This window comes from Manis pentadactyla, chromosome 5 (assembly GCF_030020395.1).
Source record: "Manis pentadactyla isolate mManPen7 chromosome 5, mManPen7.hap1, whole genome shotgun sequence".
NCBI lineage: Eukaryota > Metazoa > Chordata > Mammalia > Pholidota > Manidae > Manis > Manis pentadactyla.
This window is the reverse complement of record NC_080023.1, coordinates 95,153,585-95,177,507: the sequence shown is the minus strand read 5'-3', so window position 1 is coordinate 95,177,507 and position 23,923 is coordinate 95,153,585. Positions and strand designations below refer to the sequence as shown.

At 35.2% G+C, this 23,923-nt stretch overlaps 1 protein-coding gene across 7 annotated transcripts in view; it reads left to right on the top strand.

Moving 5' to 3' along the window:
* ZGRF1 (zinc finger GRF-type containing 1) overlaps nt 1-22,401 on the top strand; it is a 71,993-nt gene extending 49,592 nt beyond the window's left edge. For 5 of the 7 annotated variants that reach the window (XM_036920839.2, XM_057502546.1, XM_057502545.1 and 2 more), the window contains 8 exons: nt 553-630; nt 6,800-6,947; nt 12,236-12,363; nt 13,736-13,859; nt 20,517-20,693; nt 20,825-20,959; nt 21,662-21,923; nt 22,100-22,401. In XM_036920839.2, coding sequence (XP_036776734.2) covers nt 553-630; nt 6,800-6,947; nt 12,236-12,363; nt 13,736-13,859; nt 20,517-20,693; nt 20,825-20,959; nt 21,662-21,923; nt 22,100-22,197 — 1,150 coding nt within the window. In that variant the 3' untranslated portion in view covers nt 22,198-22,401. The remainder of the gene's footprint in view (nt 1-552; nt 631-6,799; nt 6,948-12,235; nt 12,364-13,735; nt 13,860-20,516; nt 20,694-20,824; nt 20,960-21,661; nt 21,924-22,099) is intronic. The other 2 variants (XM_036920840.2, XM_036920838.2) reach the window with 2 other exon arrangements.
* The last annotated feature ends 1,522 nt before the right edge of the window (nt 22,402-23,923 follow it).

Below are 23,923 nucleotides of genomic sequence, written 5' to 3'. Positions count from 1 at the left end.
CCTAATTGGCGGTGATGTATGCAAAAGAACCAGCATAGCGTTCGGAGGTAGACAGACTTACATGGATTTGAATCATGGCTGACTCAGCAGCTGTGTAGCCTCAGCAAAATCCTTCCCTTCTGAGTTTCAATGTCCTCATCTCTAAGATGAGATATCATACAGAGCTGTAATGAGTACTAAATGGGACAATGTATGTAAAGAGGCTAACACTTCCTAATAAATCTAGATGCTAAATATATGGTAGATATTGCTTTTCATAGTATTATGCCTTTAGGGGCAATTTTATTTGGGATAAATACTAACATTGATATTTTATGAACATTTAATGAACCCTTATAAGACAGCAAATATTTTTAAATTCTCTAAAATTATTATAAGAAACTTTCAGCTACATTGAATTTACTTTGAGTTTAGGCATTTTTACATTGAATTATAGAACTATAAAATATACTGTTACACAAAATGAATTTTAATAACAAATATTATATGGAAATTTGTTTTATATTCTGCTTTCTAAATAATCATAATCTATTTTACCTTTTTTTCTTTAAGGCTTCTCAGTCTTGGATTTGAAAAGTTTGTCAGAGTCGGGAGTATCAGGAAGATTGCCAAGCCAATTTTACCCTATAGGTAAGAATGCAAAATTCCAAAAATCACAGGATGTTCAAATAGTATGATAATTTTATAAAACTCTTACCTTCAATTTGGTTTTTGAAGAAGAGTGGAGAAAGCCTTATTTTTATTGGTTGACTTGGAAAATATTCATTTTATTTTTTTATAATTTTATGAGAAATAGAATAAAGAGGGGCATTCTTTTATGTAATTTGTTTATTTATTTATTTTTTAGTAAGGTATCATTGATATACATTCATATGAAGGTTTCACATGAAAAACATTGTGGTTACTACATTCACCCAGATTATCAAGTCCCCCCATGCCCCATTGAAATCACTGTTCATCACTGTAGTAAGATGCCGCAAAGTTACTACTTGTCTTCGGTGCTACATTGTCTTCCCTATGACCTCCCCCACACCATGTATACTAATCATAAATACCCTGCAACCTCATTCTCCCTGCCTCCCCACCCATCCCCCACCAACTCTCCCCTTTGGTAACCACTAGTCCCTTCTTGGAGTCTGTGAGTCTGCTGCTGTTTTGTTCCTTCAGTTTTTGCTTTGTTGTTATACTCCACAGATGAGTGAAATCATTTAGTATTTGTCTTTCTTGCCTGACTTATTTCACTGAGGATAATACCCTCTAGCTCCATCCATGTTGTTACAAATTGTAGGATTTGTTTCTTTCTTATGGCTAAATAGTATTCCATTGTGTATCTGTACCACATCTTCTTTATCCATTCATCTACTAGGTTGCATCTTGGCTATTGTAAATAGTGCTGCAATAAATATAGGGGTGCATATGTCTTTTTGAATCAGAGAACTTCTTCTCTTTGGATAAATTCCTAGGAGTGGAATTCCTGGGTAAAATGGTATTTCTAAGTGTTTTGAGGAACCTTCATATTGCTTTCCACAAAGGTTGAACTAGTTTACATTCCCACCAGCAGTGTAGGAGGGTTCCCCTTTCTCCACATCCTTGCCAGCATTTGTTGTTCCTCGTCTTTTCTATGTTAGCCATCCTAACGGTGTGAGGTGATATCACATTGTGGTTTTAATTTGCAGTTCCCTGATAATTAGCAATGTGAAACATCTTTTATTGTACTTGTTGGCCATCTGAATTCCTTCTTTGGAGAATTATCTGTTCATATCCTCCACCCATTTTTTAATCAGGTTATTTGCTTTTTTGATGTTGAGGCATGTGAGTTGTTTATATAATTTGGATGTTAACTCTTTGTTGGATATGTCATTTACAAATACAGTCGCCCATACTGTAGGATGCCTTTTTGTTCTGCTGATGGTGTCTTTGCTGTACAGAAGCTTTTCAGCTTAATGTAGTCCTATGTATTCATTTTTGCTTTTGTTTCCCTTGCCCGAGGAGATGCGTTCAGGAAAAAGTTGCTCATGTTCATATTCAAGAGATTTTTGCCTATGTTGTCTTCTAAGAGTTTTATGGTTTCATGACTTATATTCAGGTCTTTGAACCATTTTGAGCTTAGTTTTGTGTATGCAGTTAGACAAGAATCCAGTTTCATTCTCTTGCATGTAGCTGTCCAGTTTTGCCAACACCAGTTGTTGAAGAAGCTATCTTTTCCCCATTGTATACATCTGTGGCTCCTTTATCATATAGTAATTCACCATATATGCTTGGGTTTATATCTGGACTCTCTATGCTGTTCCATTTGTTTATGGTTCTGTTCTTGTACTGGTACCAAATTGTCTTGATTACTGTGGCTTTGTAGTAGAGCTTGAAGTTGGGGAGCATAATCCCCCCACGCTTTATTCTTCCCTCTCAGGATTGCTTTGGCTATTTGGGGTCTTTTGTGGTTCCATATTAATTTTAGAACTATTTGTTCGTGTTCATTGAAAAATATGGTTGGTATTTTGATAGGGATTGCATTGAATCTGTAGATTCCTTTAGGCAGGATGGCCATTTGACAATATTAATTCTTCCTATCCATGAGCACAGAATGTATTTCCATTTATTGGTATCTTCTTTAATTTCTGTCAGGATTGTCTTATAGTTTTCAGGGTATAGGTCTTTCACTTCCTTGGTTAGGTTTACTCCTAGGTATTTTATTCTTTTTGATGCAATTGTGAATGGAATTGTTTTCCTGTTTTCTCTTTCTGCTGGTTCATCATTAGGATATAGGAATGAAATGGGTTTCTGTGTATTAATCTTTTTTGCATCCTGCAACTTTGCTGAATTCAGTTATTAATTCTAGTAGTTTTGGGGTGAATTCTTTAGGGTTTTCTATGTACAATATCATGTCATCTGCAAATAGTGACAGTTTGATTTCTTCCTTACCAATCTGGATGCCTTTTATTTTTTTGTGTTGTCTGACTGCCGTGGCTAGGACCTCCAGTACTACGTTGAATAAAAGTGGGGATAGTGGGCATCCTTGTCTTGTTCCCGATCTTAAAGGAAAAGCTTTTAGTTTCTTGCTGTTCAGTATGATGTTGGCTATGGGTTTGTCATATATGGCCTCTATTATGTTGAGGTACTTGCCCTCTATACCCATTTTGTTGAGAGTTTTTATCATGAATGGTGTTGAATTTTGTCAAATGCTTCTTCAGCATCTATGGAAATGATCATGTGGTTTTCTTCCTTCTTTTTGTTGATGTGGTATATGATTTTGATGGATTTTTGAATATTGTGCCATCCTTGCATACCTGGAATAAATCTTACTTGATCATGATGGATGGCCTTTTTGATGTATTTTTGAATTTGGTTTGCTAATATTTTGTTGAGTATTTTTGCTTCTGTGTTCATCAGAGATGTTGGTCTCTAATTTTCTTTTTTTTGTTGTGTCTTTGTCTGGTTTTGGTATTAGTGATACGGCCTCAGACAATGAGTTTGGAAGTATTCCCTCGTCGTCTTCTTTTTGGAAAACTTTAAGGAGGATGGGTATTAGGTCTTGATAAAATTTGGTGGTGAAGCCAGCTGGTCCAGGAATTTTGTTCTTAGGTAGTTTTTTGATTACCAATTCAATTTCTTTGCTGGTAATTGGTTTGTTCGGATTTTCTGTTTCTTTCTGGGTCAGCCTTGGAAGATTGTATTTGTCTAGAAAGTTATCCATTTGTTCTAGGTTATCCAGTTTGTTAGCATGTAATTTTTCATAGTGTTCTCTAATAATTCTTTGTATTTCTGTGGTGTCCGTGGTGATTTTTCCTTTCTCATTTTTGATTCTGCTTATGTGTGTAGACTCTCTTTTTTTGTTGATAAGTCTGGCTAGAGCTTATCTATTTTATTTATTTTCTCGAAGAACCATCTTCTGGTCTCATTGATTATTTCTATTGTTTTATTCTTCTTGATTTTAGTTATTTCTGCTCTGATCTTTATTATGTCCCTTCTTCTACTGACTTTGGATCTCGTTTGTTCTTCTTTTTCTATTTTCATTAATTATGAGTTTAGATTGTTCATATGGGATTGTTCTTTCCTGAGGTAGGCCTATATTGCAATATACTTTCCTCTTTGCACAGCCTTTGCTGTGTTGAATTATTGTTGTCATTTATCTCCATATATTGCTTGATCTCTGTTTTTATTTGGTCATTGATCCATTGATTATTTAGGAGCATGTTATTAAGTCTCCATGTGTTTGTGGGCTTTTTTGTTTTTTTGTTTTGTGTAATTTATTTCTAGTTTCATACCTTTGTGATCTAAGAAGCTGGTTGGTACGATTTCAATCTTTTTGAATTTACTGAGGCTCTTTTTGTGGCCTAGTATATGATCTATTCTTGAAAATGTTCCATGTGAACTTGAGAAGAATGTGTATCCTGTTGCTTTTGGATGAAGTATTCTGTAGATGTCCATTAGGTTCATCTGTTCTAATACATTGTTCAGTGCCTCTGTCTCCTTACCTATTTTCTGTCTGGTGGATCTGTCCTTTGGAATGAGTGGTGTGTTGAAGTCTCCTAAAATGAATGCATTGCATTCTATTTTCCCCTTTAATTCTGTTAGTATTTGTTTCACATATGTAGGTACTCCTAATTTCATAGAATCAATGACTCTATGTCTTTTGGTTGGTGCCTTCAGACCATTTATATTTATGGTGATTATTGGTAGATATGTACTTATTGCCATTACAGGCTTTAAATTTGTGGTTACCAAAAGGTTCAAGAGTAACTTCCTTACTATCTAACAGTCTAATTTCACTCACTTAGTATACTATTAGGAACACAATCTAAATGTTCTTTTTTCTTCCTTTTTCTTCATCCTCCATTCTTTATATATTAGGTATCACATTCTGTGCTCTTTGTCTGTCCCTTGACTGACTTTGTGGGTGGTTGATTTGATTCTATATCTGCATGGTAATTAATTGGTCTACTTTTTTTACTATGGTTTTATTTCTTCTGATGATAGCTATTTAGATTTAGCCTTAGGAACACTTCCATCTGTAGCAGTGCCTCTAAAATACACTGTAGACATGGTTTGTGGGAGGTAAATTCTCTCAGCTTTTGCTTATCTGAAAATTGTTTAATCTCTCCTTCAAATTTAAATGATAATCTTGGCAGATAGAGTATTCTTGGTTCAAGGCCCTTCTGCTTCATTGTATTAAATAAATCATGCCACTCCCTTCTGGCCTGTAAGGTTTCTGTTCAGAAGTCTGATGATAGCCTGATGGGTTTTCCTTTGTATGTGATCTTTTTTCTTTCTGTGGCTGCTTTTAATACTCTGTCCTTATCCTTGATCTTTGCCATCTTAATTATTATATGTCTTGCTGTTGTCTTCCTTGGGTCCCTTGTGTTGGGAGATCTGTGGCCTGTGAGACTATGTTCTTCCCCAGATTGAGGATGTTTTCAGCAATTATCTCCTCAAAGACACTCTCTCTCTTCTTCTTCTCATACCCCTATAATGCGAATATTGTTCTGATTGGATTGGTCACACAGTTCTCTCAATATTCTTTCATTCGTAGAGATCCTTTTTTCTCTCTGTGCCTCAGCTTCTTTGTTTTCCTGCTCTCTAATTTCTGTTTCATTTACTGTCTCCTCTACTTAATCTAATCTGCTTTTAAATCCCTCCATTGTATGTTTCCTTTCAGATACTGTATTCTTGAACATTTGTATCTCATTCCTGAATTCCTCTGAGTTCTTGAATATTTTTCTGTAGCTCCATGAGCATGTTATGGTTTTTATTTTGAATTTTCTTTCAGGAAGATCGATAAGTTCAATTTCACTTGGCCCTCTTTCTGATGTTTGTGGGATTTTGGTTTCATAATTGTAGGTGGCACCCTCTAGTGCCCAGAAGCTCTACTCTCTGGAGCTGCTCAGCCCCTGGAGTGATGGTGGGCGTCACATGGGAGCAGCACTGGTGCCTGTCAGGAGGAAAGAGCTCTTTCCTGCTTCCCAGCTGCAGTGCCTTTCTCCACTGCCAGGACCCATGGGCCTAGCACACAGGGAGAAACCTGTATGCTTTGCACTTGTAGCTGCCATAGGCGGTGCTGCTCTCTGGCTGGCCTGTCACAATGGTGGGGGCAGCCAGTTTTCAAGCTGGTGCTGGCGGGGAGGAAGGTGCAAGAAACTGCGTATCGTGGTAGGAGGCCTCGGAGCTGCGTAGCCAGCCAATGGAGTGGAGCGCCTAAAGCTTCTGAAAGTTCCCAACCTGCTGGGCAGAGTGCACCTGGACAATTTTGTCCACCTGTCCTTTCTCCTGAGTGGCAAGCTCTGTGCAATCCTTGCCCCTTTAGCAGCCCTCTTGCTGTTAGGATGTCTCTCAGACTGCCTGCCTTTCTTTTGTCCCAGATTGGCCAGTTGTGGGTGACTGTTCTCCATAAGCAGCTGGAATCTCAGTCTCTCCAAATATTCCTCCTGTCTTAACTTTCCAACTCCACTAATCTCCAGAGCACCATGTAATGTAGGTTCATGCTCCCAGAGCAGATCTCCAGGGCTGGGTGTTCAGCAGTCCTAGGCCTCCACCCCGTCCCTGCTCTGTTTCTCTTCCTCCCTCCAGTGAGCTGGGGTCGGGGAAGGGCTTGGGTACCTCCAGATCATGCTTTGGTACTTTACCCTTTTCCTTGAGGTCGGCTGGTTTCCCCAGGTATAGACAGTTTGCTGCAGCCTTCTGTCCTGTTGCTCTTTCAGGATTTGATGTATTTGCTGTATTTTCATGTTATATGTGATTTTGGGAGGAGATTTCTGTCTCACCTCTCATGCCACCATCTTTAATTCCCTCTGTAACTTATTTTTAGCTTGCATGCTGGCTCAGAAAATGAAAATGAACAATTAAAAGAACTGTATGCACTAATGAAAGAAGACCTGACTCCTGTGGAGAGAGTGTATGTGAGAAAAAGCATTGACCAACATAAACTGGGGACCAATAAAACCCTGCTGAGGCAGGTGAGGGGAAATAGCTTCAATTTGTTTCTTAATTTATATCTACTTTTCAGATTTCTTTTATTCTTTTAATGGAGAACATTTCCTTTAAATAAAGCAAACAACTGACCACTTAGATTCAAGTAGGGTGTGTATATGTCTATCCAGTGAACATTTTATTACAAAATATTCTTCAAATCTGAGGTCCAACTCACCATGACTGACTCATCTTTTCTCCTTTCCCTTATTTGTATATCTTTTTACTTTAATGAGGAAAGAGAAGAGGTGGGAATAGATTCCTGACAAGTTAAATGAAATGTGGCTTTTTCTAGGTGAAATAGAGAAAAAGAAGGTCTGACCCTGGGCAAAATATCTAAGTAAATTTGTGTTTAATGCTATCATAGAAAGCCAAGGCTGTCAGCGTCTGCCTGTCTCCTGGTATTTAAGAGGCTCAGAAACTTGCTTCTAGGCATTGGGAGCTAAGACTGAACACACAGAATCCCAGGCTATATCAAGTTCTGATCTGGGTGGTGTGGGCATCAGGTGATAGGAGAAAAACAATTCAGTTAGTAGCTTCCTCTTATGAAAGGAGGATTAAATGGGGGATGGAGGAAAAGAGGGTTGTTGGCTTCTTGGACCATGTGGACATTGGTCACTCTCTGCAAGAGATTTGGGAAAATCAATGTGCTTGAGTCCCTGTATTGGTCAACAATTGCTAGAAAAATGCTGCCTAACAAACAAAATCTCAGTACTTTAAGACAACAAACTCTACAGGTCAATTAGTGTGGCTCAGCTTGAAGTTATGGGTCAGGTCTCTCATTTTGAAAACTGTTGCCTAGGGCATGGTCACTTTCTCCTGACAGATGGCGAAATTCAAATCTAGGCTAGATCACACAAAACAGTTAAAATTTCTGTTCATGTCATGTCTGCTAACATTCCATTTGCTGTTACAGGTCATATGGCCAAGCCCAGTATTGGTGGGGCAGGGAAATTCACTTCACCTGCTTTTCTGGTGGGAAGCACTGCAGTCACATGGCAAAGGGTATGGGTGTGTGAGGAAAAATTGGAAATAATAACCAATCTACAAGTTTTAGTTCTAGAAGACTTCAGAAGGCTTGAGACTAGCTTTCTGTTATCTGAGTTACAGAGTTAACTCCACTCCCTTCTCCCCTACCAAATTCCAAAGAGATTACTTTTTTAAAATTAATGCAAATTAGTCATTTAGCTAAATGACTAACCATTTTACTTGCTTATCCAACATAATATTGGTATGTAAGAATAATTGATAATGACATCATCCACCACATCATCAAAAAGGAAAAAAACCACATGATCATTTCCATAGAAGCTGAAAAAGCATTTGACAAAATTCAACATCCATTCATGATAAAAACTCAACAAAATAGGTATAGACGGCAAGTACCTAAACATAATAAATGCCCTGTGTGACAAACCTACAGCCAACATCATACTTAACAGTGAGAAGCTGAAAGCTTTTCCTCTAACATCAGAAACAAGACAAGGATGCCCACTCTCCCCACTTTTATTCAGCATAGTACTGGAGATCCTAGCCATGGCAATCAGACAACACAAAAAAATAAAAGGCATCCAGATTGGTAAGGAAGAAGTCAAACTGTCACTGTTTGCAGATGACATGATATTGTACATAAAACACCCTAAAGAATCCACTCCAAAACTACTAGGACTAATATCTGAATTCAGCAAAGTTGCAGGATGCAAAATTAATATACAGAAATTTGTTGCATTCCTATACTAATGATGAACTAGCAGAAAGAGAAATCAGGAAAACAATTCCATTCACAATTGCATCAAAAAGAATAAAATACCTAGAAATAAACCTAACCAAGGAAGTGAAAGACCTGTATCCTGAAAACTACAAGACACTCTTAAGAGAAATTAAAGAAGATACCAATAAATGGACATACATTCCATGCTTATAGATAGGAAGAATTAATATTGTCAAAATAGCCATACTGCCTAAAGCAATCTATAGATTCAATGCAATCCCTATCAGAATACTGACAGCATTCTTCAACAAACTGGAACAAAGTTCTAAAATTCATATGGAACCACAAAAGACCCCGAATAGCCAAAGCAATCATGAGAAGGAAGAATAAAGCAGGGAGGATCTCCCTTTCCAACTTCAAGCTCTACTACAAAGCCACAGTAATCAAGACAATTTGGTACTGGCACAAGAACAGACCTATAGACCAGTGGAACAAAATAGAGAGTCCAGATATTAACCCAAGCATATATGGTCAATTAATATATGATAAAGGAGTCATGGATGTACAGTAGGGAATTAACAGCCTCTTCAACAACTGGTGTTGGCAAAACTGGACAGCTACATGTAAGAGAATGAAACTGGATTACTGTCTAACTCCATACACAAAAGTAAACTCGAAATGCATCAAAGACCTGAATGTAAGTCATGAAACCATAAAAATCTTAGAAGAAAACATATACAAAACTCTCTTGAATATACACATGAACAACTTTTTCATGAACATATCTCCACACAGAAAGGAAACAAAAGCAAAAATGAACAAGTGGGACTATATCAAACTAAAAAGCTTCTGTACAGCAAAGGAGACCATCAGGAGAACAAAAAGGCATCCTACAGTATGAGAGAACATATTCATAAATGACATATCCGATAAGGGGCTGACATCCAAAATATACAAGGAGCTCATGCACCTCAGCAAACAAAAAACAATAATCCAATTAAAAAATGGGCAGAGGATCTGAACAGACACTTCTCCAAAGAAGAAATTCATATGGCCAACAGGCACATGAAAAGATGCTCCACATCACTAATCATCAGAGAAATGCAAATTAAAACCACATTGAGATATTACCTCACACCAGTTAGGATGGCCAACATCCAAAAGAGAAACAGCAACAAATGTTGGCGAGGATGTAGAGAAAGGGGAAGCCTCCTACACTGCTGGTGGGAATGTAAATTAATTCAGCCATTGTAGAAAGCTCTATGGAGGTTCCTCAAAAAGTAAAAATACAAATACTATTTGACCCAGGAATTCCACTCCTAGGAATTTACCCTAAGAATGCAGGATCCCGGTTTCAAAAAAAGACATATGCACCCCCATGTTCATCGCAGCACTATTTACAATAGCCAGGAAATGGAAGCAACCTAAGTGTCCATCAGTAGATGAATGGATAAAGAAGATGCGGTACATACACACAATGGAATATTATTCAGCCATAAGAAGAAAACAAATCCTACCATTTGCAGCAACATGGATGGAGTTAGAGGGTATTATGCTCAGTGAAATAAGCCAGGCGGAGAAAGACAAGTATCAAATGATTTCACTCTCTGTGGAGTATAAGAACAGAGCAAAAACTGAAGGAACAAAACAGCAGCAGACTCAGAGAACCCCAGAATGGACTAACAGTGACCAAATGGAAATGTACTGGGGAGGATGGCTAGGAAGGGAGGAAAAAGGGGCATTACAAATTGGGGGAGCACGGGGAAGGCAGTATAGCACAGAGAAGTCACAAGTAGTGATTCTATAGCATCTTACTACTCTGATGGACAGTGACTGTAATGGGGTATGTGGTGGGGACTTGATAATGGGGGAAATCTAGTAACTACAATGTTGCTCATGTAATTGTGTATTAATGATACCAAAATAAAAAAAGAAAAGAAAAAAGAAAGAATAATTGATAATGGTTTCTTTGATAATTTCTAAGTGAAGGCCCAGTTGCCATATTCTATTACTCTTGTATTACCTGTTCACAAATGAAAACTCTTCTGGGGGAAACATTTTTTAAAAAGTTTTCTTTAGAAAATTTCCAAGGTCCAATTAGGCATTCAGATCTCACCCATTCCTACAGTAACATGTCTACAGTAAAACTAATTTTTAAGAATATTTCATAATTAATTGGTACTTCCTCAATCAATAATAAAGTCTCTTGCTGGTGGAATCTCAGTGGTACAATGACTTAATTTAAAGATACAATAATAATTTGAAGAATCTCAGTGGTACAATGAGTTAAAGATACAATAATAATTTAAAGATACAAGTCATAAAACTTTTTAAAGAAAATTTAGTTCATTCTATTTTTGTATTAGATTTTCTTTAAAAAAAAAAAAATTGTTTCCTGGTTCACACTTTAGGGTTCTTATTCTAAGGTTGTTTTTGTCAGATACAGTTATCAGATAGTAGGTAACAAGTGGTATTTGAGAGTGCTACCAAAGCAGTGTATATTGCTACAAGGATGTCCTCTGCAGGCTTGTTTTAAAAGACTGAATGTTTAAAAACCTTGGAGTTTCTAATATAAATGTGGCTTTAGGATTTTTGTGGGTTTTTTTTTAATGAAAGAAAGAAAACCCAGCTGACAAAGTACTATTTATCATTAAATGTTATTTATTGTTAAAGAAAATAAGGTATTTATAGTATTTTCCTGTTTCACAGGATCTGTGGAGGTAGTATTTAATTTAAAAAGCATATATTTTTGTTATATTTATTGACAAAAGATATGGTTAGTTTATATGGACCACTCTGGCTACCAAGAAGTGTGATTATACTGCAGATCGTGAGAAAAGAAAAAATGTGTGTGTGTGTGTGTGTGTGTGTGTGTGTGTGTGTGTGTGTGTGTGTGTGTGTGTTAGGAGACTACTTGGCCAATGACCACATCCAGTTATAAAATTCATTGATTTTACTATTTATATTTAGTTCCAGAGATTAAATATTAGCTTGATTTCATCAGGTTTTTGCCTTAAGAATAATGGTATTCTAATTATTTAAGACTTGTGAGATTCAAATATACATACAACTAGAAGTATACTTTTATATGGTATTGTTTGGAGTTTGTCAGCCATCTTTACTTTGTTAAACAAGTCAAAATACTAGTGTGCTTGAAGGTTAAGCAAAGAACAGTTCATTAGCATGTTCAGTGCTTTTGTGGAGAACTTTAGCCTGTTCTGATAATAATGTATGCTGTGTTTATTCAGCCTCTAGAGGGATAAAATATATATGTCATTCTTGATATTTTTTATATCTTTGGTATTATAATACCTTCCTTCTCAATGTCAAAATGTTCCTTTATTTATTCTTATTAATTAGCTTATGGTTTAATACTCTGTATTTTGTAATTTAATTTCTTAGATGGAAATACTGAAAATGTGGAGATAAAGTGACCTATGATTTCTGATTGACAGCAATTAAATTAGAACTAGTTCATTTCTGATTTTAGCCTACAAGTTCTTTGATAAATACATTATTTAAAAAAAATAGTTGTTAATTAGTAACATTCTTGTTTTCATGAAGGTTCGAGTAGTTGGAGTTACCTGTGCAGCCTGCCCATTCCCATGCATGAATGATCTTAAATTTCCTGTAGTTGTGCTGGATGAGTGTAGCCAAATAACTGAGCCGGTCTCTCTCCTTCCCATTGCAAGGTAACCTAAAAGATTTTTTACCAAAGGACACTTAGATGCCACAAGTATTTCAAACATTTCCTTAGTTCAGACTCTTGCCACACTTTAAATTTTTAGCACTTCAGCTTCTAAAATTTTTTTTTTAAATGCAGAGGGAAATTTAAGGAGATGGGTAGGTTAATGTATCAAAATATTGTTAGGTCACAGTTTAGACATTTGGATCACATAATCCTTAAAGCTTTGGAAGCTCTAATGCTAGGATTCTATTAGAACCTTGCAGATTTCTCAACTGGATTAAACTTTTCTCTTTAGTTATGGTTTGAGAAACCTAACTCTGCTGAAGAATGTTCTCCAATTGCCTCACCTTGATATAATTCCAGTGTTTAGGTTATGAAAATATATTTTAGATTATGAATGGATATATAATGGAAAGTAAAAATGAAAATTTGTCTACTGAATTCAGAAGACTTAAATCTTTTAAGCTATCTCAGACAATTTCAACATTGTGCTTTTAAAGTATCTTTTATTGAGGAATCCTAAAGGTAGTGGAAAGAGTCTAGATTTGGACTCAGTAAGCCAGAGTTCTGGTCCTTGCTTTGTCCCCAGTTAATGAGAGATTGAGTACCAACTGTCATGATTTGCCTCAGACTTAGGAGGTTACTGTGTCATGGGGCTTTCAGTGTGTAACTGGAACAGTTCTGAGCAACCAGGATGAGTTGGTCACCCTACTCAGGAGTCAGGGATGGAGGGATGGGAAGGCCCTGCTTGAAGGGTAGAGGAGTAACGCTTATGGAACATCTGCTGTGTATTAAACACATTACATACTTCATTAAATCCTTACAACAACCTTGCAAGGTTTTATTATGTCCAGGTTACTGCTAAGAATACTGAAGCTTGGAGAGATAAATACTTGCTGTGTCCATAGAATATAATTGAGCTGAGATTTGGATATGTTTTTTTCTATAACACTTGGATTTTTCCCCACTATAGCCTACTCCTATTTCTAAATGTCTCTCAGGAGACATTTAGCCCCTGAGAGCCTAATTTACTTCATCCCTAAAACAATAGTTTAAGCCAAATGATTTCTAAGAAAGCTTCTAAATTTACAGATTCTCAAAATCATTGTTTATCAAAGCATGTTCTGTGAAATAATTCCATGCAGAGGCAGGGGACCCTTAGTAGGTTTTATATGGGAAAAAATAATTCTGTAAAGAATTATTTACTGCACAACTTTTCGAAGCCTTTTAATATACTTACTAGTATTATTAAGGCTTGTCAGAATGCTTTGTGGCATTTGAATTCTTTGAAATACATTTTAGAAAATAGTGCAATAAATGATGTCAATGCATGCTATTCTTGTTGCTTAGATTAATTTTTGGAATTTTGTTTTTAGGTTTGAATGTGAAAAGCTGATTCTTGTTGGAGATCCCAAACAGCTTCCTCCTACTATTCAAGGTTCTGATGCAGCTCATGGAAATGGATTGGAGCAAACTCTTTTTGATCGGCTTTGCTTAATGGTACTACTGCTAAATTCATACAGAATTATCACTTGTTGATTATACACTGTATAGGTTGATAAAGAATGAAAATATTAGAAGACCTAGTCCCTGCCCTAAAATAATTTTAACTGGAATTATTTAGAAAGTACTCATCTTAAAGATGAGTAAAGCCCTATAATTTAAGTTCCCTTTTATGATAATGCATCCTTTCTCTGCGTACTTTAGTGCAGGTATACCTTGCTTTATTGTGCTTCACTTTATTGTGCTTTGCAGATAAAGCATTTTTTAAAAATTGTAAGTTTGTCACAACCGTGTGTCAAGCAAGTCTATCAGTGTCATTATTCCAACAGCATTTGCTCATTTTATGTCTTAGTGTCACATTTGGATAATTCTTACAATATATCAGACTTTTTCATTATTATATGTTGTGGTGATTTATGCTCAGGAATTATGACTTGCTGAAAGCTCAGATGATGGCTAGCATTTTTAGCAATAAAGTAATAAAGGTAGGTATGTTGTTTTTTTAGATATAATGCTATTGTACACTTAATAGACTGCAATATAATGTAAACATAACTTTTATATACATTGAGAAACAAAAACATTCATTTGACTTGTGATATTCACTTTTTTGTGGTGGTCTGGAACTGATTAGGTAATATCTCCTAGGTATGTCTGCAGTGAGTGGTAAGTATATTACTTTTGCTTTAAAATAAAAAAAACCTATAATGTCTCCATTATCTGTGTTCCCTGTTGTAGAGCTGTTGTAGAGCTATACTTCACACTGCAAAAAATTTTTTAATTAGTTGTTAGTATATTTTTTAATTGAGGTAACATTCACATAGCATAAAATTAACCATTTTAGAGGGAATAATTCAGTAGCATTTAGTATATTCAGAATGCTACGCAACCACTACCGCTACCTAGTTGCAAAACAGTTTCATCAACCCAAAAGAAAATCCCATACCCATTTAGCAGCTGCTCATCATTCCCTGCTCCTAGCCTCTAGCAACCACCAGTCTCTGTCTTCAGTCTGTATGGATTTATCTATTCCAGACATTTCATATCATACAGTCTTACAGCTTTCATATTATATAACTTGGAGTCTTATAGTAGTGACCTTTTGTATCTGGCTTCTTTCACTTAGCAGGGCATTTTTGTGGTTCACCCACATTGTAGCAGATATCAATATTGTATTACTTTTTTTTAAAAGTATATTCACAATGTAGTGCAACTATTGCCTTATCCATTTCCAGAACTTTTTCATCAAAAGAACAGAAACTTAAATTGCTTCCCCTTCCCAGACAAGGCACATTCTTGGGCCTCAGATGTCCCATCAGTTTGATGTTTGATCCTCAGAATCTTCACTTCCACTAAAACTGCTCTGTGCACTTTTCCTGTTTCGTTAGTCGTCTTTGGAGCCATTTCATGATGTGACTTCTGGGGAGCTTAGGAACCTCACTGTACAGACAGTCCCTGACTTAGGCTCAGCTTATGATTTGTTGACTTTACAATGGTGGGAAAGTGATACACGTTCAGAAGAAATCATACTTAAAATTTTGACCTTTCCCCAGGCTACCCATGAGTGGCATGATACTCTTGTTATGCTGGGCAGTGGTTGTGAACCACAATCTCAGTCAGCCACACGTCACCAGGGTAAACAACTGACACACTTACAATCATTCTGTTCCCATACAACCACTCTGTTTTTCACTTTTAGTGCAGTATTCAAATTATGTGAGATAGTCAGCGCTGTATTATAAAGTAGGCTTTGTGTTAGATGATGTTGCCCAGCTATAGGCTAATGTAAATGTTCTAAGCATGTTAAAGGTAGGCTAGGCTAAGCTATGATGCTTGGTAGTTTAGGTGTATTAAGTACATTTTGTTTTTCTTTTGAAAAATTTAATTTTTTTATGGAAAGCTTCACAAATTTGTGTGTCATCCTAAATTTGTGTGTCATTCACAAATGTGTGTGTCATTAGGGGCTGTGCTACTCTTCTCTCCAATTTTAGTGTATTTGCTGAGGAAGTGAGTACTACATGCATTTTTTACCTAAACTCTTTATCAGGACACAACCCCAAAAGTCAGGGAAGATCTGTACTGCATTTTTCCTTTCTACTACAGAATTTTGTTTCTTTCTTTATGACAAGCACTTTTTAAAGTTTATGGCATTGGCTTGGCTATAAGCCTTCCTTTGTTGTATGGCTACTGAATTTTTTCTTTGCTGTTGTTTTTAGTATTTTTGTTCTTTTAGATATTGGAGAATAGATTCTGCAGGGCAGCTTTTTCTACCCTCTTAATTCAGAAGTTCCCCCTTATATTGAGTTTCAAGTTGCACTGAGTTTTGTGTTGTGTTGTAGTCAGTTTTATGATGACTCAGGCTTTCAGTTGTCTTGAGCTTTTAATTGTAGTTGAATTGAATTGCAAAACTTTCTACCCCTTCCATGATAAGTTGGTGCCCATATTCTTTTGAATCAGACCTTTTCAATGGCTTTTAAAAATCTTAATTTAAAGAAGTATTTAAAAATTTTTAACATTTTTATATAGGTATTATAGTTCTATTACTCAGAATTTAAGAGGAGTCAAAAAGTATGAAAACAATGAAAACTTTCACTCCTTTCCCCAATCACTCAGTTCCTCTCTCTAAAAGCAGCTCTCATCCTTTTCTTATATCTTTCTGGTGACAATTTATGCCATTGTAAGCAATACATAAAATATTTTCCCCGTTTTGGTTGCGTACATGCATGCTGTTACATGCCCTTTGTTCTTCCCCTTACCTGTTGTCAATGACTTTTAAAACATGAAGTAGATTTTTTAAGGGAATTTTAAAGGGGCAAATAAAGGATAGACAAAAAAGTAACTTAGTTACAGATGGAAGAATATAAAAGTTAAGATGAATTAACTTCATTCATATAGATAGTTCTCTAAGATATAGTGGATGTTGAAAGAAGCAAGGTACAGAGAGATATTTAGAGTAAAATACCATTTACATGAATTTCAGAAGCACAACAAATAATACATATTATTCACAGGTACATGCCAATATAATAAATATATGAAACTTGTTTGGGAATGTGATAAAATTCTGTATTAGAGCTATTTCTGAGGAAGGTAGTAGAGGAAAGAGATCAGGGAGGGGCTTTAGCTATATATGGCACATTTTATTTCTTAGCTGAAGCAAATATAACTAAATACTAATGTCATATCTGGGTAGTGGGTACATAGGTATCATATCTTCTTTGTTCTTATGTATATTTGCTTAGTTCAGAATTAATTAAAAGTAAAGGAAATAAAAGTAATACTACTACTCATTATACAAAGTGTGTAAACTATGGAAAAATAAAGGGGAAAAAAATATATATATATAAAATAACTTCACTGACCCCAAAAGAAAGCCCTTTGTAATATTTTGGTATTTTGCCTTACAGCTTTTATCCTAGGGGGGGTGGATGCATGTATGAAATATATGTATTTTTGTGATACACACACATACACACACACACACATACACAATGGAATATTATTCAGCCATTAAAACAAGAAAATCTTGCCATTTGTGACAACATGGATGTAACTTGAGGCCACAGTGCTAAATGAAATAAAGGGCATCCAGATTGGTAAGGAAGAAGATAAATTGTCACTGTTTGAGATGACATGATATTGTACATAAAAAACCCTAAAGCATCCACCCAAAACTCCTAGAACTACTAACTGAATTCAGCAAAGTTTCAGATACAAAATTAATACACAGAAATCTGTTGCATTCCTATATACTAACAATGAGCTAACAGAAATAGAAATCAGGAAAACAGTTCCATTTACAATTGCGTCAAAAAGAATAAAATACCTAGGAATAAACCTAACCAAGGAAGTGAAAGACCTATGTCCTGAAAACTACAAGACACTCATGAGAGAAATTAAAGAAGACACCAATAAATGGAGATCCCATGCTCCTGGATAGAAAGAATTAATATTGTCAAAATGGCCATCCCGCCTAAAGCAATCTACAGATTCAGTGCAATCCCTATCAAAATACCAACAACATTCTTCAATGAACTGGAATAAATAGTTCTGAAATTCATATGGAACCACAAAAGACCCTTAATAGTCAAAGCAATCCTGAGAAGGAAGAACAAAGTAGGGGGGATTATGCTCCCCAACTTCAAGCTCTGCTACAAAGCCACAGTAATCAAAACAGTTTGGTTGGTACTGGCACAAGAACAGACCCAGAGACCAATGGAACAGAATAGAGAGCCCAGATATAAATCCACACATATATGGCCAATTAATATATGATAAAGGAGCCATGGATATACAGTGGGGAAATGACAGCCTCTTCAACAACTTGGGTTGGCAAAACTGGACAGCTACATGTAAGAGAATGAAACTGGATTATTATCTAACTCCGTACACATAAGTAAACTCAAAATGGACCAAATACCTAAATATAAGTCATGAAACCATAAAACTCTTAGAAGAAAACACAGGCAAGAGTCTCTTGAATATGAACATGAGCAACTTTTTCTTGAACACATCTGCTCTGGCAAGGGAAACAAAAGCAAAAATGAACAAATGGGACTACATCAAACTAAAAAGCTTCTGTACAGCAAAGGACACCTAAAAGACATCCTATAGTATGGGAGAATATATTTGTAAATAACATATTCAATAAGGCATTAACATCCAAAATATATAAAGAGCTTATACACCTCAACACCCAAAAAGCAAATAACCTGATTAAAAAATGAGCAGAGTATCTGAACAGACACTTCTCCAAAGAAGAAATTCAGATGGCCAACAGTCACGTGAAAAGATGCTCCACATCGCTAATCATCATGGAAATGCAAATTAAAACAGCAGTGAGGTATCATGCCCACACCAGTTAGGATGGGCAGCATCAAAAAGATTAAGAACAGCACATGCTGGCAAGGATACTGAGAAAGGGGAACCCTCCTACACTGCTGGTGTGAATGTAAGCTAGTTCAACCATTGTGGAAAGCAATATGGACATTCCTCGAAAAACTCCTAGGAATTTACCCAAAGAATACAAGTTCTCAGATTCAAAAAGACATATACACCCCTATGTTTATTACAGCTCTATTTACAGTAGCCAAGACATGGAAGCAACCTGTGTGTCCATCAGTAGATGAATGGATAAAGAAGATGTGGTATATATACACAGTGGAATATTCAACCGTAAGAAGAAAACAAATCTTACCATTTGCAATAACATGGATGGAGCTAGAGGGTATTATGCTCAGTGAAGTAAGCCAGGCAGAGAAAGACAAGTACCAAATGATTTCACTCATTTGTGGAGTATAACAACAAAGCAAAACTGAAGGACAAAACAGCAGCAGACTCACAGATTCCAAGAAGGGACTAGCAGTTACCAAAGAGAAGGGAGTGGGGAAGGAGGGAGAAGGGGATTAAGGGGCATTATGATTAGCACACATAATGTAGGTGGCTCACAGGGAAGGCAATATAGCATGGAGAAGACAAGTAGTGACTCTATAGTGTCTTACTATGCTGATGGACAGTGACTGTAATGAGGTGTGGGGGGATTTGATTATATGGGTGAATGTTGTAACCACAGTGTTGCTCATGTGAAACCTTCATAAGATTATAGATCAATTATACTTTATTAAAAAAAATATATAAATATCAAATCAATACATTGTATACCTTAAACTTACACAGTGTTACATATCACATCTCAATAAAGTTGGAAAAAATATAAATATGTATTTTTACACAGTTGAGTTCATACCATAAATATTTTCTATTCTGCTTTTTTTTAACTTTATTTTATAATAAATAATTTCCTGGGTCACTCTGTAATCATCACTGTTGTCATAAGTATGTTTAATCATTAAATACTATGTTGTGTGGACATATCATAATTTAGTCATTTCTCTAACACTGCAGTTATGAAGAATGATCCCTTGTTCATTTTCATATCTAAAATTTTTGTCTGAGATTTCACATGCCCACTGAATTAGATTTATATATAAACTTATGCTGTAAAGAGTACTGATGATTGATTTTTTCTCATGTTTTTCTTCCATAGAAGATACGTTGTCTATATAATCGTTAATCTTGTGCTTTGTTATGTTTTATTATTATGACTAACTTGTTCCTATTCAAAATGCTCAAACAATACAAACAGTACTACAGAACATTTTGCAAATAAAGAACATGTTCCAGAAGAGCCTTAAAATAGACAGGACTTGGATTTTGTGATGCATTAACAAAATTGGAAAGTTCTTTGAAGACTCATAATGAAAAATGTCTTCTACCCAAGGAGGAAAGTTAATAAATGAGTTGTCAACAATTCTTTCTAATTATTTTTAAGATTTGTTTTCAATTTAGTGTTAGACCAACTTCATATAGATTATTAAAGCATATGGTTAGGTGCCAGACTTACCAGATAAAAAGTCTAAGATTTGACATGTTTTATATTTTGTAATTTGGTGGCATAATAATAGCTTATCATGAAAATATTTTTAGTAATTTTTTAAAAAATTATTTTTATTTGGTCTTTTTAAAAAATCATGGTTGTAATTCATTTACTAAGAGCACAATATGGCATTATCTTTAATTTTTTAAATACTTTATTTTTCCTCCTAAGAAAAAAAATCCTGGTTTAATTTATTTTTCTGCATTTAAATTTCTTAGGGTCACAAGCCAGTTCTGTTGAGAACCCAATACCGTTGTCACCCTGCAATCAGTGCTATTGCTAATGATCTGTTTTATGAAGGAAACCTCATGAATGGTGTTTTGGAAACAGAGAGGAGCCCTTTATTGGAATGGCTACCAACCCTGTGTTTCTATAATGTTAAAGGACTGGAACAGGTAAATAACAATATTGATGAAGTCAACACAGTTGAGTTTCCTGGTTTAATTTTATTGTTGTTTGTATGGTTTTCTTGGTCTTCCCATATCCTTTCTGGGAAATAGAATTTAGGATCTGTTTCTTATTCCAGATTGAAAGAGATAACAGCTTTCATAATGTAGCAGAAGCTGCTTTTACACTCAAGCTGATTCAATCGCTGATTGCTAGTGGAATAGTGGGCTCTATGATTGGTGTGATAACATTATACAAATCCCAGATGTACAAGGTTTGTATTACATATTATGATATTTATCATATATTAAATATAATTTAATGTTACAATATTTGATATTACATCTGTAGTGGTTTAATTTAGTACTTGAAAAACTTTTGGGACTGTAGTTAATCTATTAAAAAAGAAACATTCTGATTTTTGTTTGGTCTGGCTTTTTTTCTGTATAATTAAATGTAAACCTAACAAGGTTTAATTAAATTCAGTTTACAGCTGTTGGGGCAAAAATGCAAATAAACAAATTAGAGGGAAGAAAACACAGTGCATGCTTTGTGTTTTGGGACAGGTGGGATTGAATCTGTTTTCTAAAATGTTCTTTCATTATTATTACATTTTATAAGTAAATCAAAGAGATACCAGATATTAATGTACTCATGAGCCAATTACTTCTAGCTAGCTTTTATTTTTTAGTATTTTTCATCTAGTTCATTATTAGTTTCTTTATCAACTCTAAATTAGCATATCCAAATGAGTTCCTTAGTAATTAATAAATCATCACTTCTGGTTTTGTTTCAAAATCTGTATATTCATTTAGTTAATTATCTGTCATTTTAGACACTAGCCAAATCAATATGACTCATAAAAAAGAAAATGAAAATTATCCACTACTAGTCAAAATAATTGCTGTGAGTAGATTCAGGACTTAATTTTTCACAATCTCTGCACCATATGATCCCTGTCTTTTTTCCTCCACAGCTTTGTCATTTACTCGGTGCTGTGGACTTTGACCGTCCTAATATTAAAGCTGTGCAGGTGTCCACAGTAGATGCTTTTCAGGGAGCTGAAAAGGAGATCATTATTTTGTCCTGTGTAAGGACAAGACAAGTTGGATTCATTGATTCAGAAAAAAGAATGAATGTTGCTTTGACCAGAGGAAGGAGGCATTTGTTGATTGTGGGAAATTTAGCCTGTTTAAGGGAAAATCGACTATGGGGCCATGTGATCCAGCATTGTGAAGGTAAAAATGAAAATGTGTTTAACTCAAGCATTTTGAATTAAAACTGACTCTTGGGTTAGTGCTTGGACTGGTTCAGTTAGGAACAGGCTCTGAATTTGCCACTGTGGGAGATGACTGAAATGATGATATAGGACCACTATGAGATATAGTTGTTTCACATTTTGTGTCTTTTTAAGGAAGAGAAGATGGATTGCAACATGCAAGCCAGTATGAACCACAACTGAACCATCTCCTTAAAGATTATTTTGAAAAACAAGCAGAAGAAAAAGAGTGAAAAAGATAAATCTAAAGATAAATCTTATTCACAAAGACATGGTATATTTTGTATTTATGTAAATTCAAATTCATTTTACACTTGCATTTTTTATTTATTTTTACCCCCAAACCCTTGTTATCAAATAAATACTCTGATATTTAAATAATATTCAATAAATACATATAAAAATTTTGCTCTTCAAAAAATCAGATATTACTTAGATTGGCAGTTCTTGAAAGTAACATAAATCTTACTAATAAGTATACTAATATAAAAATAAGTTTTCTCCAAAAATTATGGCTTTCATATGCTAAAGAAATGCATTTTACAAGAAGCATGGAAAAGCTTTCATGGTGAATAGCAATATTACTTCAAAAATAAGTGAATCTCTCAAAAGCTCATCTACTAGAACATAGCTGTACAACACACTCCTTTCTAAACATAGCTCTATCAGAATCTTTTAAAAATAAATATAATATTTCATCATTTTATAGTTAAAAACATATTCACAGTAAAGTCAAGAAATACAAAAGAAGAAGAAAAATACTACAAGTTTACTCCTGGAGATAGTGCTCAACACCCAGCCATGGCCAGTACCAGCACCATACCTCATAAAGCAGGTGCTCAATAAAGTATCTGTTGGCTGAGTGAACAAATAAATGAATGAATAGCTTTGGTTTATTTCCTTTAAGTCTTTTTCCTGTACATTTGCATAGTAGTTACTGGTATATATAGTATATAATGGATTTTTAAAAAATTTTTATTACACACACATAGAAAAGTATACACAAATTATTAAGTATACAGCAAGTGAATTTTCACAAAGTGAATATGTCTGTGTAACCAGCACTCAAGATCACAGAACATAAGCAACCTCATGGAAACCTCCTTTTGTCCTTTCTCAGCTCATATACTCATCCTCAGGGTAACCTATATCATAACTTCTAAGTCATAGATGTTTAATACATATTTTCATATTGAACTTTATAAATGGAATCACACACTATGCTCTTTACATCTGATTTATTAAGTATTATTTTCATGACATTTGTTCACACTTTGAATATCGGTAGTTTTTAATATTCTCATTCTATTATAACCCATTGTAAAAACTACAATTCACTTACCTATACTACTATTTTCCCCCCACTTTAATTGAGAAATAATTGACATGCATCATTGTAAAAGTTCAAGGTATACAGCATGATTGGTTGATTTGCATATATTGTGAAGTGATTACCACAGTAGGTTCAGCTAATACCCATCTTTACATACACGGGCGAAAGAAAAAAGAAGAAAAGGAGAAAGGAAAATAGTTTTCTCCTTGTAATGAGAACTCTTAGGATTTAGTCTCTTAACTTTCCTATACATCATACAGCAGTGTTAGCTATACGCATTATGTTGTACATTACATCCCTGGTACTTATTTATCTTAGAACTGGAAGTTTGTACCTTTTGATCACCTTCCTCCAACTCCTCGTCCCCCAGCCCTCCACTGCAAACTTGAATTTTTTTTTTAAGATTTCACAAAGAAGTGAGATCATACGTATTTGTATTTGTCTGACATTTCATTTAGCATAATGCTTCAAGGTCCATCCATGATGTTGCAAATAATAGGATTTCCTTGTTTGTTTGTTTTTAATGACTGACTAATATTCCATTGTATATATACACATAAATTCTCTATCCATTCATCAATGAACAGGTTATTTCCATATCTTGGCTGTTGTAAGTTATGCTGCTG